Here is an 18,648-nt window from a genome sequence, read left to right as displayed (position 1 = left end):
TGCTGTTGTTGTTAGTACAGAACGCTCGGATCAACCCTTAAAAGAGATGGGTCGGGCTAAAGCTTAAGAGGGTGTGAACGATGCTGAATGGGTGTAGACAAAGAAGAGCTCTCCAGTTGGTAGCAAAACATTCAAAGGCCATTTTCTCAAAAGTGAGGTAACAAGTTTATCAAATTTAAAAGCAGAATTACTTTCCCATTGTTCCTCAAATGCAGTGTATGATATACCATTTTTTAGCTCTGTCTCTCTGCTTTTATCCAATGTAAAAATAAACATTTGAACATTTGAAATTTTGCTACATAAGACTGGATGAATCAAGGCGGTCGGTCACATATTTCATTCGGTATAGAAAATGTGTAGGCGGCTTAACTTACCCTGTCCCGCGGCTCAACAAGTGCCAAGAGACTACTTTTCAAAACTGTAATGCTTACTTTAATTCTGATTATTTCCAGGGATACACAACATCCTGAAATATATGTAGATATTTTTGTTAGAAAGAATACTATATTTCCCTTGACGGAGTGATGATGAATATAAAAAATCTAATCAAATCAAATGATATTTGTCACATGCGCCGAATAATTCACCTTAAAGTGAAATGCTTACTTACAAGCCCTTAACCAACAATGCAGTTTTAAGAAAAATACAACAAAAAATAAATAAAGTAACAATTAAAGAGGAGCAGTAAAATAACAATAGCGAGGCTATATACAGGGGGTACTGGTACAGAGTCAATGTGCGGGTGCACCGGCTCAACTTACCCCACTCTCCCCTACTGGATGTTTTTGACAGGTTATTTGCTATTTATGTGTATCCTTAGGCCTACAGTGTTTTTTTATTTTTTATTTTTTTATTCATTTGTTTTGTTTATTTATTTCCATTTACTATGTAAATCATGATTTCTGACTTTGATGCAATAAAGAAAGTATTGGATAGATTATATTTGATAGTCCCAGTCGGTATTAGAACAACCTGTGGGAAAAACAACCTGTGGTTACCTAGGTTACCCCCATTGGCTCACAGCTCACACCTTTTTCAAACGCAATGTTCTTGTTGTCTGCTTGTTTTAGTCAATTACAAAACTACATGGAAGAAAAGTACAACATGCCTAAAGATTACTTAACTTTTTTTTTTTTTACTGCCTGCTCCGGAACACTGCCTGCTCCGGACTACTTAGAAAAACGTAATGTTGTAGGGCTTCCCTCATGATGGTGTAAGCTAGCTACCGACAAGAACATTAAGCTAGCCAAGACCAACAACACAAACAAACGGACTATACTAAATAAGTTTAATGTCATACCTGTGATCTACACACAACTACTTGTAGCATACTTGGACACCGGGTTCCCACATTTCCCACTCTCCCACTCCAAATACCCTGAAGCCACAGGGCTCTCCTCGCAGGCTCCATTTCCCTACGTGGGAGCATGGCAAACCTTAGGTTGGGATTTTTTTTACCGCTTTTTCTCCCAAATTTCGTGATATCCAATTGGTAGTTACAATTTTGTCCCATCACCGCAACTCCCGTACGGACTCGGGAGAAGCGAAGGTCGAGAGACGTGTCCTCCAAAACAAGACCCTGCCAAGCCACATTGCTTCTTGACACACTGCTCGCTTAACCCGGAAGCCAGCCGCACCAATGTGTCGGAGGAAACGCAGTACAACTGGCGACCGAAGTCAGAATGCATGCGCCCAGCCCGCCACAAGGAATCGTTAGAGCGCGATGGGACAAGGACATCCCCGGCTGGCCAAACCCTCCCCTAAACCAGACGACGCAGGGCAAATTGTGCGCTACCTCATGGATCTCCCAGTCGCGGCCTGCTGCGACAGCCTGGGATGGAACCCGGGTCTGGAGTGACGCCTCTGTAATGCAGTGCCTTAGACTGCTGCGCCACCCCGGGAGGCCGTGGGTTGGGATTTTTGACCTGGGTACATTGAACAACATTGCAGCTTTTCAGCATGTTTTGTTATTTCAGTATAACAAAAAAAAATCTACGAAGTTGGCTCTTTTACAGAAACCCCAGAGCCTCCCCTTTACATTGGTGATCTTCATCCTGAGGTTACTGACACCAGGTCGTTAGGGACCAAATCACCCATTGTTCACTGACAAGCACATATGTCAACTTTCTTAGCTCAGCCAATACAGAGCGTGCCCTGGACACGAGAAACTTTGAAAGCATCCATGTAAAGCTTATGCGGATCATGTGGTCGCAGCATGACCCATCCTTGAGAAAGAGCAGGGTAGGTAATACTTTTGTTAAGAACCTGGACAAGACCATCTGCCTTCAGACATTGTGTCCAGTAAGCTGGTTTGTGACGAGAATGGGCAGTCTAAAGGCTAAGCCTTCATTCAAGGAGACTTCTGAAAGAGCTATAACAAAATTAAACGGAATGCTGCTAGTGTAGCGCTTACTCCTCAGCCTAAAGTGTCCCCACTTGCGCCACAGAATAGCTAGTGTTTTACATGGGGCAGACTGGTAAGATGCTACAGGAGGGTGGTCATGTGTGCTAGCAAGGCAGAGGTCCTTTGTGTCCACCAAGCCAATATATGTGGCCCCAGCACAAGGCTCAGCGTGTCAAGTTCCTCACGAACCAAAACAAGGAGAGGATGGTCCGCTACAAGGAGAGGACAAGTAATCTAACAATTCCCCAACAACTACCTAATACACACAAATCTAAAGGGGTGAATGGGAATATGTACATGTAAGTAGGGTTGGAAACTTTCTGGTAAACAATTTTTAATTAATTTTCGGTAATTTTTCCAAAAATTTTCCATGGGAAGTTAAGACTGGGGAATTTTGCTTAACTTCATCAAAAAAGTTAGCAAGTTAGTTTTTGCTACCATGTGGGTTTTAGCTTGCTTGAGCCTGCTGACTGAGGACTGTTAATTCAGCTGTTTTCATACATGTTTACTTTGAAAACATTTATCTTACAAAGGAGTTGTTTAATCTAACTGCTGAACATTTTATCGCTACATGGAATTTTATTTGGTTATTTTTTTTACTCATTTGTTTCTAATCTTTACAGGGAAATGCCACGGGCACCGTCTGATGTGTGGAGACATTTCACTGCAGCTAATATAGAAGGAAAAGGTGTGTACATTTGCAAATACTGTGCCAAATCATATGTAAAGAATGAAACAAAGATGCAGAATCATCTGACCAAGTGCATAAAGTTCCCTCAGCGCTCACAACAAGCAACCTCTGACAAAAGTCCCTCTACTTCTATTCGAGGTGAAAATTATTAATCAGACACCTTATCGATAGCAACAGCTCATGGTCCTCCTTTTTTTTCACTCAATAGAGGAACGTAGCCAGAGAAATGCTGATGAATGTCTTGCTCGAGCTGTGTATGCAACGGGTTCACCTCTGATGCTCACAGGCAATGTCTATTGGAAGAGATTTCTGAATGTTCTTTGCCCAGCATACACCCCTCCAACCACACATGCTTTATCTACTCATTTGCTGGATGCAGAGTTCAACAGAGTTCAAGTGAAGGTCAAGCAAATCATAGAGAAAGCAGAGTGTATTACAATCTCTGATGGGTGGTTGAATGTTTGTGGGAAAGGAATAAATAACTACATCATCTCCACCCCTCAACCAGTATTCTACAAGAGCACAGACACAAGGGACAACAGACACACCGGTCTCTACATTGCAGATGAGCTGAAGGCAGTCATCAATGACCTTGAACCACAGAAGGTATTTGCACTGGTGACAGACAATGCTGCGAACATGAAGGCTGCTTAGTCTAAAGTGGAGGAGTCCGACCCTCACATCGCACCCATTGGCTGTGCTGCACATGCATTGAATCTGCTCCTCAAGGACATCATGGTACTGAAAACAATGGATGCACTCTACAAGAGAGCCAAGGAAATGGTTAGATATGTGAAGGGTCATCAAGTTATAGCAGCAATCTACCTCACCAAGCAAAGTGAGAAGAATAAGAGCACCACATTGAAGCTGCCCAGCAACACCCGTTGGGGTGGTGTTGTCATCATGTTTGACAGTCTCCTGGAGGGGAAGGAGTCTCTCCAAGAAATGGCCATATCACAGTCTGCCGATATGGACAGCCCAATCAAGAGGATCCTCCTGGATGATGTATTTTGGGAGAGAGCGGTAAAGCAGCCTGAAACTCCTGAAACCTATAGCAGTAGCCATTGCACGGATTGAGGGAGACAATGCCATCCATTCTGATGTTCAGACTCTGCTTGCAGAAGTAAGAAAATAAATCCGTACTGCCCTGCCCACTTCATTGTTGCTCCAAGCAGAGGAAACTGCAGTTCTGAAATACATCAAAAAGCGTGAAGACTTCTGCCTGAAGCCCATACACGCCGCAGCGTACATGTTGGACCCCAAGTATGTTGACAAGAGAATCCTGTCTGGTGCAGAGATCAACAAGGCCTATGGTGTCATCACTACCGTGTCTCGGTTCTTGGCAGTCTGGCGAAGTACACTTCCAAGCAAGGGCTTTGGGATGGAGATGCAATATGGCAGTCGTGCCAACATATCTCATCAGCCACCTGGTGGAAGGGACTTTGTGGATCTGAGGCTCTTTCCCCTGTTGCCTCCATCATCCTCCAAATCCCACCAACATCAGCCGCCTCAGAGCGCAACTGGTCCTTGTTTGGGAACACACACACCAAAGTACGCAACAGGCTGACCAATACAAGGGTTGAAAAATGTATGGCCATCCGGGCAAATTTGAGGCTTTTTGAGCCTGATAACGAGCCATCATCCACAAGGTTGGAAAGTAACAATGAAGATGAGGCCTCAGAGTCTGATGTTCAAGAGGTGGACATTGAGGAGGTCCAGGGAGAAGACATGGAAGCCTGAGAGGAAGATAACCAAAGCTTTAGTCTCTAGACTATCATTTTACAGATGTATGTTAAAAACGTTTTTGGGAGATGCGATGGATCATTTGGGATCATTCAATATTCCCTTTCTGTTTCTCCATATGATATGGTAAATATATCCAATGCAAAAACATCTATATTTAAATGGTATTAATATTAATTTGCATATATTTCCGTTGATTCCCATATATTCCTGTTAATTCCCACGGAAAGATTCCACCTCTGAATATTCCCCAAACTGTGCAACCCTACATGTAAGTTTATGGATGAGCAATGGCCGAGCGGCATAGGCAAGGTGCAATAGATCGTATAAAATACAGTATATACATATGATATGAGTAATGTAAGATAGGTAAACATTATGAAAGTGGCATTATTTAGAGTGCATTGTATAAAGTGACAAGTGATTCACTGGACTCTTTCACGTCTAGGTAAGGTTAACCCATACCTTTTTAAAGCAGCAATCAGCAGTTGAAACAATTACAAAGCATACTCCCCACCACTGTTTCTGTAAAAAGAGGGGGGGATGCAGCAGAAGAAATGTAACCACTCAAATTCAATATGTATAGTTTTAATCATGTTTTGAGAGGCTATACAGTGTTTGTTTACATTTACTTTGTTTACAAACATTGGAGTAAAACAAGCTATATTTTGGGTTCTGATGGGGTATATCTGTTGAAGTAAGCTGATGAGGCACAAGTTACTTTCTTCAAGAATCAATGGGTATATATCATTAAGTACAAAAATGGATGTAGCAACTGCTGATTGCCCCTTTAAGATAAGGTTGGGTTAATTTCAAATCAAAATCAAGTTTATTTTATATAGCCCTTCGTACATCAGCTAATATCTCGAAGTGCTGTACAGAAACCCAGCCTAAAACCCCAAACAGCAAGCAATGCAGGTGTAGAAGCACGGTGGCTGGGAAAAACTCCCTAGAAAGGCCAAAACCTAGGAAGAAACCTAGAGAGGAACCAGGCTATGAGGGGTGGCCAGTCCTCTTCTGGCTGTGCCGGGTGGAGATTATAACAGAACATGGCCAAGATGTTCAAAATGTTCATAAATGACCAGCATGGTCAAATAATAATCAGGAATAAATGTCAGTTGGCTTTTCATAGCCGATCATTAAGAGTTGAAAACAGCAGGTCTGGGACAGGTAGCACGTCCGGTGGACAGGTCAGGGTGCCATAACCGCAGGCAGAACAGTTGAAACTGGAACAGCAGCAAGGCCAGGTGGACTGGAGACAGCAAGGAGTCATCATGCCCGGTCGTCCTGACGCATTTAATTTAAAATTGAAACATTGAATTGAATGGAAACACACACACACAAACACGCATGACTGACAAAAGCAATGGGCTTCGAGACAGTAGGAAAAGCATGCGGGAAGTCCCCCTTGATCAAATCTAATGTTTTTGCTCGAAAGGTCACGGTCACGTTCTAAAGGTCACTCGCCTGGGGGAGTCCTCATTCCGTATGCAGTTGGTGAGAGCAAAAGAGAGGGAGCTGAGAGGGGAGTGCAACACCATTACCATTGAGTGTACCTGCAAACTGCCGGTCGCCGTTTCCGCGGTTACCAAACTTGGTGACCAGCTTTCCGTTGGGCTGGAAGATGAAGACGCAACATGCCTTGTTGTCCACGATTATGACGTGGCCGTTCCTGTCCACCGACACACCTTTGGGGCCCATCAGCTTGCCCGAGCCAATCTTATTCTGAGATAGAGGGACAGTGGATAATACCCCAGTATTTCTGTTGGTTATTTTATATAAAGAAATAACAAACAGGTTCTCGCAAGTTAATGTTTCAGGCTGACATTTTCAATTCAGGCTAACGTCAAAGTCTCATAGTGGCATGGGAACATATTTTTCAGGTGCTGCTGGGTAGAAAAAGACTAAGTTAGAAAGCATACCCACATTGAGTTATCCATTATCAGTAAGTATCAGCCATCCAAAGCATCACTTAGGATAAAGCAATTCTGACAGCAGCTATTGATATGATGGAAAAGACTGGAATCCAAACTGAATAGCCCTCCATTTCAAAATGTTTTCACTTCAATGATGAAGTCTGGACCTGCTCCAACAGAGAGGCACTCGGACCGACAATTGGGGCAGCTAGAAAGCAGCACAAAGGATTTCAATGAAGGCAGGTCCAGACTGAGGGTTCCGGATCCAGACTGAATCAGTAAAGTGGAACAGAGCGATATCTAGTGTGGATTCCAGGATGAATGACAGCATTGTATAAACTTTGAACTCACCTTGAACTTCCCGTCGCTGGAGAAGATGCTAACCCACTTGTTGTCGTAGTCGGCTATGATGATGTCACCGCTGGGGTGCACCGCCACTCCTGTGGGCCGCTGCAGTTGCCCTGGAGACCGTCCACGCACCCCAAAGCGACTCTTGAACAGACCGTCGTTAGAGAAAATCTGCGAAAGAAACACGGGGCTGAATCACATGACTGAAGTTGATCTGATTGTCAAAATGCTTTGAAATATAAAACTTAAATCAACGGATAGTCAGTGCTCTTTTTTATTCAAATCAAATCAAATGTTATTTGTCACAAACACATGGTTAGCAAATGTTAATGCGAGTGTAGTGAAATGCTTGTGCTTCTTGTTCCGACAGTGCAGTAATATCTAACAAGTAATCTAACAATTCCCCAACAACTACCTAATACACACAAATATAAAACGGTGAATGAGAATATGTACATATAAGTATATGGATGAGCGATGGCCGAGCGGCATAGGCAAGGTGCAATAGATGGTATAAAATACAGTATATACATGTGATATGAGTAATGTAAGATATATAAACATTATTAAAGTGGCATTATTTAGAGTGGCATTGTATAAAGTGACTAGTGATCCATTTATTCAAGTGGCCAGTCACTGATACCCAATGTAGGCAGCGGCCTCTCTGAGTTAGTGGTTGCTGTTTAGCAGTCTGGTGGCCTTGAGATAGAAGCTGTTTTTCAGCCTCTCTGTCCCAGCTTTGATGCACCTGTACTGACCTCACCTTCTGGATGGTAGCGGTGTGAACAGGCAGTGGCTCGGGTGGTTGTTGTCCTTGATGATCTTTTTTGCCTTCCTGTGACATCGGGTGCTGTAGGTGGCATGGAGGGCAGGTAGCCCCCGACATTGTGTTATGCAGACCACACCACCCTCTCGAGAGCCTTGCCTCCACCTTGTAGGCTGTCCCGTCGTTGTTGGTAATCAAGCCCACTACTGTTGTGCCGTCTGCAAACTAGATGATTGAGTTGGAGGCGTGCATGGCCAGTCGTGGGTGAACAGGAAGTACAGGTGGGGGCTAAGCACGCACCCTTGTTGGGCCCTAGTGTTGAAGGTCAGCGAAGTGGAGATGTTGTTTCCTACCTTCACCACCTTGGGGGAGCCCGTCAAAGTCCAGGACCAGTGAGTGCTACGGAGCGGTACTCATTTACTTCAGTTATCTTTGCCTTCTTGGGTACAGGAACAATGGTAGCCAACTTGAAGCATGTGGGGACAACAGACTGGGATAGGGAGCGATTGAATATGTCCGTAAACACACCAGCCAGCTGGTCTGCGCATGCTCTGAGGACGTGCTAGGGATGCCGTCTGGGCCAGCAGCCTTCCGAGGGTTAACATGTTTAAATGTTTTCCTCAAGTCGGCCACGGAGAAGGAGGGGGGGGGGGGGGGGGGGGGCGCAGTCCTTGTTAGCGGGCCGCAATGGTGGCAATGTATTATCCTCAAAGTGGGCAAAGAAGGTGTTTAGTTTGTCTGGAAGCGTGACGTTGGTGTCCGTAATGTGGCTGGCTTTCTTTTTGTAGTCTGTGATTTCCTGTAGACCCTGCCACATACGTCTCGTGTCTGAGCCGTTGAATTGCGACTCCACCTTGTCCCTATACTGGCATTTCGCTTGTTTGATTGCCTTGCGTAGGGAATAACTACACTGTTTATATTCAGTCATATTCCCAGACCTTTGTCCATGGTTAAATGCGGTGGATCGCGCTTTCAATTTTGGCGAATGCCGCCATCCATCCACGGTTTCTGGTTAGGGTAGGTTTTAATAGTCACAGAGGGTACAACATCTCCAATAACACTTCTTTATAAACTCACTCAATGTTGTTATCTGAGGCTGACTGGAACATATCCCAGTCCGTGTGATCAAAACAATCTTGAAGCGTGGCTCCGATTGGTCGGACCAGCGTTGGATGGTTCTCGTCACTGGTACATCCTGTTTGAGTTTCTGCCTATAAGACGGTAGGAGCAAGATGGTCGGATTTTCCGAAAGGAGGGCGGGGGAGGGCTTTGTATGCATCGCGGAAGTTGGAGTAGCAGTGGTTGAGGGTATTGCGCATGCGTGTAGCACAATCAATATGCTGGTAGAATTTAGGTAGCCTTGTTATCAAATTTGCTTTGTTAAAATCCCCAGCTACAATAAATGCAGCCTCAGGATATATGGTTTCCAGTTTGCATATTGTCGAGTGAAGTTCCTTGATGGCTGTCTTAGTGTCTGCTTGAGGGGGAATGTACACAGCTGTGACTATAACTGACGAGGATTCTCTTGGTAGGTAAAATGGCCGGAATTTGATTGTACGGAATTCTAGGTCGGTGAGCAGAAGGAGTTGAGTTCCTGTATGTTGTTATGATTACTATTATTATTATTTGCCAGCAGCATACCACCCTGCATACCACTGCTGGCTTGCTTCTGAAGCTAAGCAGGGTTGGTCCTGGTCAGTCCCTGGATGGGAGACCAGATGCTGCTGGAAGTGGTGTTGGAGGGCCAGTAGGAGGCACTCTTTCCTCTGGTCTAAAAAATATCCCAATGCCCCAGGGCAGTGATTGGGGACACTGCCCTGTGTAGGGTGCCGTCTTTCGGATGGGACGTTAAACGGGTGTCCTGACTCTCTGAGGTCATTAAAGATCCCATGGCACTTATCGTAAGAGTAGGGGTGTTAACCCCGGTGTCCTGGCTAAATTCCCAATCTGGCCCTCAAACCATCATGGTCACCTAATAATCCCCAGTTTACAATTGGCTCATTCATCCCCCTCCTCTCCCCTGTAACTATTCCCCAGGTCGTTGCTGCAAATGAGAACGTGTTCTCAGTCAACTTACCTGGTAAAATAACGGTAAAATAAATAAATAAAATAAACACCATGAGTCGTTAATCATAAAGCATACACCCCCGCCCTTCCTCTTCCCAGAGAGGTGTTTTTCTCTGTCGGCGCAATGCATGGAGAAGCCCGGTGGCTGAACCGATTTCCGCCATCATATCCCCAGAGAGACATATTTCCCGTGAAACAGAGATGTCTCTTTGGAAGGCAACCCTTGCTCGAATTTCGTCTACCTTGTTGTCAAGACTGGACATTGGCTAGTAGTATACTCGGGAGAGGTGGGCGATGTGCGCGTCTACGGAGCCTGACCAGGTGGCCGCTTCGTCTGCCCCTTCCGCTGTTTTGGGTCGACTACTGGAATTAGATCCATTGTCCTGGGTGGTGGTCCGAACAGAGGGTCTGCTTTGGGAAAGTCCTATTCCTGCTGACTCAAAATGAATGTGTGCTGTAGTAAATAAATCAATTAAAACCTTTGTCAATTTCCATTATTCATCTGGTATTCAAGCCATGTAAATCCACAGATCAACATCGCCTGTATGTTCATTTAACGGAACATGTTCTCAGCCCTTTTCAATTCAAATGCATTAAAGGGAGGACGGACAGCTGATGGTTGGTCTCCATGGAGATGACAAAGTGCAGCTCTCACCAAGCGAATTATGTTCAATAGCGACGATGAGTCATTGTGCTCAGCCTACCAGCATCCCACAATTCCTTCAGATTTTTCCCTCAGGCCAAGAGAAGAAGCATAATGTGTTTGTTGATCCTACCCTGAACAACTGGTATCATCTGAATATAAAACATTCTACTGTACAATGTTAACCACTTTGAGATGTAAACTCAATCTATTATTGCAATCCGTTATATGACTGCTAGTTATCTTTTGAAGCCAAATGATTTTAGTGAGGTAGTTGGCTGAACTACATTTGTGTGACAAGTAACCTTGCCTTGAGACCTCTGCTAGGTCTAACAGTAATGCCTGAGCATTAGCTCAACAGGCCTTGGTCAAAAGCAGTGCACTAAGGAATAGGGTGCTATTTGGGATTCAGGCATGGTCTTGAGTCGCGCCAATGACACGGGTTTAATTAATGATCAATGAAATAGAGCTAGAGATGGCATTCTCCAGCCAGTTCCCTTACCTGAACACACTGGTTATTGCTGTCTGCTATCAACACCTGGCCTACTGAGGAGGCAGCCACACCCTGTAGATTGGTGAATTCCCCTTTGTTTCTTCCCTTTGTACCTGGAAGGCATGAAATAAGTTTCCATGTTAAATCACAAACAAAGTACTACGGTAGTAAATTGATGTTTGGTTCCGCTGTAAACTAGCAAAGTTAGCCTACATAGCTTGATGCTACCCGTATCTTCTTGCATTTTAAAGTGTTCTAGCCTGTATGGACATTGTTTTGAGAACAGTAATTAACAGTTTCAACATGCCGTTTCGCATTATTTAAGTGTGTTAACTTCTGTGCAGAGTGGGGAGCTAACATGATGCAGTCCAGACTCCCAGTGCAGGCTAGCAATGAGTAAGTGTAGCAGGCACGGTACGCGCCTCACACTATAACGGGACATCGCTGAGCTGATAGAGTTGATCCGTGAGATACATTTTGACAGAAGTACTGAACGTAACCAAAATTCAAGTACCAAACCAATTTTCATGTTCTAGTATCGAAAAAGTACCGACGTTTCTGTATACCGCAGTGGTGGGAAAAGTACCCAATAGTCATACTTGAGTAAAAGTGACGATATCTTCATAGAAAGTTACTCAAGTAAAAGTGAAAGTCACCCAGTAAAATACTACTTGAGTAAAAGTTTAAAAGTATTAAAAGTTGCTAAAATATGCTTAAAGTATCGAAAGTAGAAGTAAAAGTATAAATCATTTCAAATTCCTTATAATAAGCAAAGCAGACGGCACCATTTTCTTGTTTTAAAAATGTACGGATAGCCAGGGGCACACTCCAACACTCACACATTATTTACAAAATATGCATTTATGTTTAGTGAGTCCGCCAGACCATAGGCAGTAGGGATGACCATGTGTTCTCTTGATAAGTGCGTGAATTTCACAATTTTCCTGTCCTGCTAAGCATTCAAAATGTAACGAGTACTTTGGGTTGTCAGCGAAAATGCATGGAGTAAAAAGTACAATATTTTCTTTAGGAATGTAGTGAAGTAAAATTTGTTAAAAAATATAAATAGTAAAGTACAGATACCCAAAAAAACTACAACATTTAATTATGTATTAGGTGAACTATCCTTTTAAATGTTTTAGGTGAACTGTCCCTTTTAAATGTGTTAAACACCAATGATAAGACAACCATTACCGATCCTGAAAATTTGGTCATCTTCGATGGGGTTCTCTTTCCTCTTCCCCGTGCTGTACATACTGGCTGGCCTCTTGATGACCTTCTGCTTGACATGGCTACTCCCGGGCGACTTCAACCTCTTCTTAGCGCTCTCCGTACTGGGCGACACATCCGCCGATTTTGTCGCTTTAATCTTAAAGGGACTCCCCTTAATATGCTGGTCATACAGACGCAGCGACAGCGTCAAACTACCCTCTTTCGGCGCCGTGTACAGATACTCGTACGTCCCGTTCTTGTTGTCCAGTATCTCGCCGTCGCCCACGCTACCGTCCGGCGTGGCGATCTCCGCCATGATGTTTGCTTTCCCCATCTTACACAGCTCACCGTCCTTGTCCTTGGTCGTGATGGTGACAGAGGTGGGCAGGCCCGCTACGCACTGCCTCAGGCCCTCGCCTGTGGCCACCGTCTCGGACGCCACGGCATTTGTGGTAACTATAGTACCCAGGTTGTGGATGGACTTCTTGAGGCCCTCTGTTTCCACCAGGAAGTCCAGCTGGTCATTCTCACCGGGCTGGAGGGGGAGCCCTTGGCTGGCCAGCTCACTGAGCCGCTCGCTCATCTGCTTCTTGACGAGCAGGACCTCGGCCTCGGTGCCGTGGCTCAGGGCCTGTTCGGTGAAGTTGCAGCTGCTGTTGATGCCATCCTGGCCCTGGAATAACGTGTCCAGCTGGGCTTGGAGTACCTGGGAGAAACATAATGTAGAGAGGGCAAAAGAGTGAGGGGGTTGGATAGTAGAGAGGGTGAGGGCGTAGAAGGGTGTCAGGTGGGTGTGAATGGAGATGCACATGTGGGCATGCAAACAGGGGCTGTTTGGGCTGACAACACACACACACGTGTAAACACTGTATACAATCTGTCAATGTACACACATGGACGCATGTGCACACACACACATATATACAATCTGTCAATGTACACACACAATCTGTCAATGTAAAACACATACACCTAACAAATGTGCGGACACAGACATGCAAATATATACTGTAAGCAGGGCACTGGGAACATACACAACAAATGAAAACAGTCATCTGCTTTTAGACAGCTGTCCACATGCCACATGAATAACAGTCAATTTGCTGTATTGAGAATAAAGCAACATTTTCCATTACCAAGAATAAACATAGAATTGCAGAATACGCTAAGTGGACTTTTGACACATCCACTGGTATAGGCATATGGTAGAGTGTTGACTAACTATCATATTTATCACTTGTTAACATATCACCACAGCACAAAAATGCTACAGGGTCGGGTCAAAACACTGAGCATCGCACACACGCACAGTCTCACTGTCTCCCTCACACACACACTCACCTGCATCTGGCTATCACACTCATCCTCTTCGACAACACGAGCGGCCATTGAGCTATCAAAGTCCCCAGCCAAAACGACTTTCTCCACCACTATCTATATCAACCCTTGCTTCATACTGTATAAGACTCACACTCTGAAAGACTAACACAAATATATTCCAGATAGAGAAAGAGGACGCACTAAAGGCAGGGAGATACAGTACACACTCACACCACTGTACCTACCCACTTTATCAACCCTTCTCTGCTTCTAAGACTCACCCTCTCTTTAAACATGAACAGCTCAGCTAGCTTGCTAGAAGATACAGCACTTTCAAAGCCTAAATTACCAACTAGATAGACATAATGGCAACACCAAAGCCTAGATATAGAAAAGTAGAAAGTGTCCACACCCTATAGGAAAGGGCAGACAGATAAAAGTAATTTATGCAGCACTCTGCCTGCTCTAGCCAGCCGGTCCTACTTGTGAATCATTCCTATGTGATGGTGATCTCCTCCCTAAGGGGGAGGGCGCTAGGCCAGCCTGGGTGATTGGTTCTCTGGGCTGGGTGAGGCGTCAGCTTTTCTGCCCTGGCAGTCCGTCTCTCCAGCCCTCCCCAATCCATGTTTTATTTAATCATTTATCAGAGAACTGCCTGATCGACAGCTGAGCCACTGGCATGCAAAGTAGAAACAGTGTTAACAGAGCCTCTGCTGCTGTGTGGGATAGTAGAACTGAGGACTTTATTTCTATGTTATTTATCCTTTATTAGTACAGGTTTAATTTAATTGAGATTAAACAATCTCTTTTAGGCAGGCACATTGGAATCAGAAAACGTTTTAGTTGTAAAATTACCACCTATTGCTTTCAATATATACTACATTTTCAAATTGGGAAGCATCTATTTTCAGTATTTTTCTTGTTCACATCGTGAGTATAAGGCCGTTCATTCTTGGTTTAAAAACTATGCCCATGTTAAGAAATGTCTTTCCTTTATCTCCTAATCATATATCTGTTTACTTTCATGGACCACCTGCCTCTAATTTCATATCATATTGTCTGTGTTCACCAAACAGATTGACAAAACAGAAACCCACAAGAAAAGGTTGTAATAAATGTCCCACTCAACCCTCCCCCCCATTTATCAAACATTGGGGCCTCACCTTCTGCTTGAGGCCGTAGTTGACCTCAAGCTCCATGAGCAGGACACTCTTGCGGACGTTCAGGGTCTTCTGCAACTCGTCGAACGTGGTGTGGATGTCCCCCTCAATCGAGCTCTTCTGATTGGTCAGCTGCTGCAGGATCTCCGACAGCACCTGCAGAGCTGAGTCGATTTCAGGCAGCCTGAAGGAAGGGAGGGAGTCAGAAGGTGGGTGCGATCAGTCATAGGTCAAAATTAGCTGACTGTGACTAAATCGCTTTGAAGGATGGAGTGTTTTGACCCTCAAACTACTGGGCCATCGGGGATAATTCTTAGGTTGCCTCTGACACATATTTTACACATGTTGTTAGGTTACACTTTTTACACGTTGTTAGGTTACAGCCTTATTCTAAAATTGTCCCTCATCAATCTACACACAATGCCCCATAATGACAAAGCAAAAATTGTTTTTTAGAAATGTTTGCTAATTTATTCAAAATAAATCACATTTACATAAGTATTCAGACGCTTTACTCAGTACTTTGTTGAAGAACCTTTGGCAGCAATTACAGCCTCGAATCTTCTTGGGTATGACGCTACAAGCTTGGCACACATCTATTTGGGGAGATTCTCCCATTCTTCTCTGCAGATCCTCTCAAGCTCTGTCAGGTTGGATGGGGAGCGTCATTGCACAGCTATTTTCAGGTCTCTCCAGAGATGTTCGATCGGGTTCAAGTCCGGGCTCTGGCTGGGCCACTCAAGGACATTCGGAGACTTGTCCCGAAGCCACACCTAAGTTGTCTTGGCTGTTTGCTTAGGGTCGTCGTCCTGAGCGCTATGGAACAGGTTTTCATCAAGGATCTCTCTGTACTTTGACCTGTTCATCTTTACCTCAATCCAGGTTTCCTCCAGATGTGATGCTTGGCATTCAGGTCAAAGACTTAAATCTTGGTTTCATCAGACCAGAGAATCTTGTTTATCATGGTCTGAGAGTCTTTAGGTGCCTTTCGCAAACTCCAAATGGGATTTCATGTGTCTTTGTTAGGTGAGAATTATCGGTTAATAGAATGATTAGAATATTCCGCCCTGAAACATATAATTGTATGGAAGTGATTAGAATGTATAACATCATAATCAATAAATGTGTAGTCTAGTCAGAATGAGGGTAAAGACAATATGTCTTTATGGTATTATAAACACAGACTGTCTGAGCTTGGTGCCGACCTGACTAGAGATTTGGGAGAAGAACAGGGTGTATGTCTCAAGGACAAGGTCACTAATCTCTGGCGGCTGGGTAGCAGGACATGTGTGTGCGTCTGTTTGTATGCATGTGTGTGTGTGTGTGTGTGTGTGTGCGTCTGTTTGTATGCACGTGTGTGTGTGTGTGCTGTAACGGTTTTGAGGGCCGTCACAGTGCGCGTATTGTTGTGTGAATGTGTGGGCGTGAGAAGTCAGTATAAAATGAATTGTTTTGTATTCCTGACTTTAGAACGTTCCGTGAATAAACCTTTTTGACTATCTATTTTAGCTGGGCCTCCGTCTGTTTCAATCGACCAGGATCTTGCAAATTCTGGTTTGCAGACTGAGTAATAATTAAATTGGGTTATATACCTTGAGAACAAAATTCTCTTATCAGTCTTTTACTGAGGAGTGGCTCCCGTCTGGCCACTCTACCATAAAGGCCTGATGGTGGAGTTCTGCAGAGATGGTTGTCTTTCTGGAAGGTTCTCCCATCTCCACAGAGGAACTCACCTCCCTGACCAAGGCCCTCCCCCCGATTGCTTAGTTTGGCCAGGCAGCCAGCTTTAGGAAGAGTCTTGGTGGTTCCAAACTTCTTCCATTTAAGAATGATGGAGGTCATTGTGTTCTTGGGGACCTTCAATGCTGCAGAAATGTTTTGGTACTCTTCCCCAGATCTGTGCCTCGACACAATCCTGTCTCGGCACTCTCCGGAAAATTCCTTCGACTTCATTGCTTGGTTTTTGCTCTGACATGCATTGTCAGCAGTTTTACCTTATATAGACAGGTGTGTGCCTTTCCAAATCATGTCCAATCAATTGAATTTACCACAGGTGGACTCCAAGTTCTGGAAAAGTCTCAAGGACGATCAATGGAAACAGGATGCATCTGATCTCAATTTTGAGTCTCATAGCAAAGGGTCTGAATACTTATGTATAAGGTATTTCTGTTTCTTATTTTTAATACATTTGCAAAGATTTCCCAAAAACGGTTTTCGCTTTGTCATTATGGGGTATTGTGTGTAGATTGCTGAGGAATTTGTTTTATTTAATCCATTTGAGAATAAGGCTGTAACGTAACAACATGTGTAAAAAGTCAAGGGGTCTGACTGAATACTTGGGTAGATTAAGAACTTTGAGTCTAATAGTAAAAATCAATACACTAGTGCAAATTGGAGAAGAACATATGGTGTACATTATTCTGTGTACAGATGCAACCAAAGATGGCACCATTAACCCACTTTCCCCAAGGGTGTGTTGGGCCATTACCTTTTTATTTTATTTTATTTATTTATTTTGGTTGTAATTTGTTTTTATGGTTGTAAATATGTTTTATAACGTCCCCCAGGGGTATGTATTGGCCCCTACCGGTTTTTGACGGCGTCAAGCTGGTCCTGCAGCGAGGCCTTGTGTTGCTCGACCACATCTTTGAGGGGCACAGTGGGGTGCTCGGCATGCTCAGCGCTCGTACACTCCTGGCACATGGCTGTCTCACACGGTGGACAGTAGAACTCCATCACCTAGGCAAGAGCAAAGCAAGAGTTTAAAGGTCAAGGTGAAGAAACGGTATGAGAATCCGTTTTCTCCTCTCCTTTTCCTTTCCTCTGACATGATTGCAAATGCATACTGTGCAGGTGTGCGAAAGCACTACCCAAATATTCCCAGAATATATGAGGGTACAAAATACTGTAGATATCTACTAACCCTAAAACGTATTTCCAATTAACTATAAAAAAAAACACCACAATTAGTCTCAAATAATTTTTTCCCCAAAACATCACACCCTGTAGTAAACCTCTGTATCAAGCTTTGAAGCAAGTCACTTAGGAGTTCAGTGCCAATGTGGTAGTGCCCCGTGCCAGTATCCCATAAAAATAAACTTGCTGCTATGGTGACGAGCTAGAGCAATATGCAAGAAAGTCGAATGTCACGGAATCTCCTGCTGAAGTGCCACAGACATGTCTAGACTGTTAAATGCCATCGATATCACCCCCCCCCCCCCTGACCATCACTGTAATTTCAACAAGGTGACCGATCGGTAGAATCATTTACTCCTGCAATAACGTTATATGGACACTGATGGATGGAAATTATTAGCTGTGTGTGTGTGTGTGTGTGTGTGTGTGTGTGTGTGTGTGTGTGTGTGTGTGTGTGTGTGTGTGTGTGTGTGTGTGTGTGTGTGTGTGTGTGTGTGTGTGTGTGTGTGTGTGTGTGTGTGTGTGTGTGAGAGAGAGTCTGTCTGTCGTTATATCCTACATTTCCCACGTGGTTGAGGCAAGAGAACGGTTGTCCCGTGGCCACAGAGTTGATGGTCTCCAACACTGCGCTCTCCTGGCTGCAGCTGTCGCTGGGGGGCCGGTGTAGCACATCCATCAGGTTGGTTATGAAGAAGTTGCTCTGCAGCGCCGCCGCGCCCTTCTCTGGCAGGATAGATGTCTGGCGGCACACGGGGCACGTCAGCGTCAGGCTGTGGGCGGGGATGCAGTTCTGCAGGCACCTGGATAGGGTAGAGGAGGGTAGAAGGGTGGAGTCAAATGTCTGTGATGTAGATATACTTACTAGTGTTTCTAGACTATTTCTATACCGCCACAGCCCTAATACCTGTCATGACAGAAAATACAGGCTACATGCCTGTGTCCCAAATGGCACCAATGGGCCCTGGTCAA

General features: G+C 44.4%; 1 protein-coding gene across 6 annotated transcripts in view; it reads right to left on the bottom strand.

Annotated features, from left to right (window-relative positions):
• LOC129841346 (tripartite motif-containing protein 2-like) overlaps positions 1 to 18,648 on the bottom strand; it is a 54,388-nt gene that overhangs the window by 9,829 nt on the left and 25,911 nt on the right. For 4 of the 6 annotated variants that reach the window (XR_008757306.1, XM_055909580.1, XM_055909578.1 and 1 more), the window contains exons 3-9: positions 18,239 to 18,479; positions 17,351 to 17,502; positions 14,767 to 14,947; positions 12,266 to 12,989; positions 11,081 to 11,184; positions 7,106 to 7,273; positions 6,383 to 6,563 (exon numbers count right to left, since the gene is read on the bottom strand). Coding sequence is in view for 4 of the 6 variants with exons in the window: in XM_055909580.1 (XP_055765555.1) it covers positions 6,383 to 6,563; positions 7,106 to 7,273; positions 11,081 to 11,184; positions 12,266 to 12,989; positions 14,767 to 14,947; positions 17,351 to 17,502; positions 18,239 to 18,479 (1,751 nt within the window). In the remaining 2 variants the exon portion in view is untranslated. The remainder of the gene's footprint in view (positions 1 to 6,382; positions 6,564 to 7,105; positions 7,274 to 11,080; positions 11,185 to 12,265; positions 12,990 to 14,766; positions 14,948 to 17,350; positions 17,503 to 18,238; positions 18,480 to 18,648) is intronic. The other 2 variants (XR_008757307.1, XM_055909581.1) reach the window with 1 other exon arrangement.

This window comes from Salvelinus fontinalis, chromosome 42 (genome assembly GCF_029448725.1).
Source record: "Salvelinus fontinalis isolate EN_2023a chromosome 42, ASM2944872v1, whole genome shotgun sequence".
In the NCBI taxonomy this organism is placed as follows: Eukaryota; Metazoa; Chordata; class Actinopteri; order Salmoniformes; family Salmonidae; genus Salvelinus; species Salvelinus fontinalis.
The sequence above is the reverse complement of the archived record's forward strand: the minus strand, read 5'-3'. Positions and strand labels throughout refer to the sequence as shown.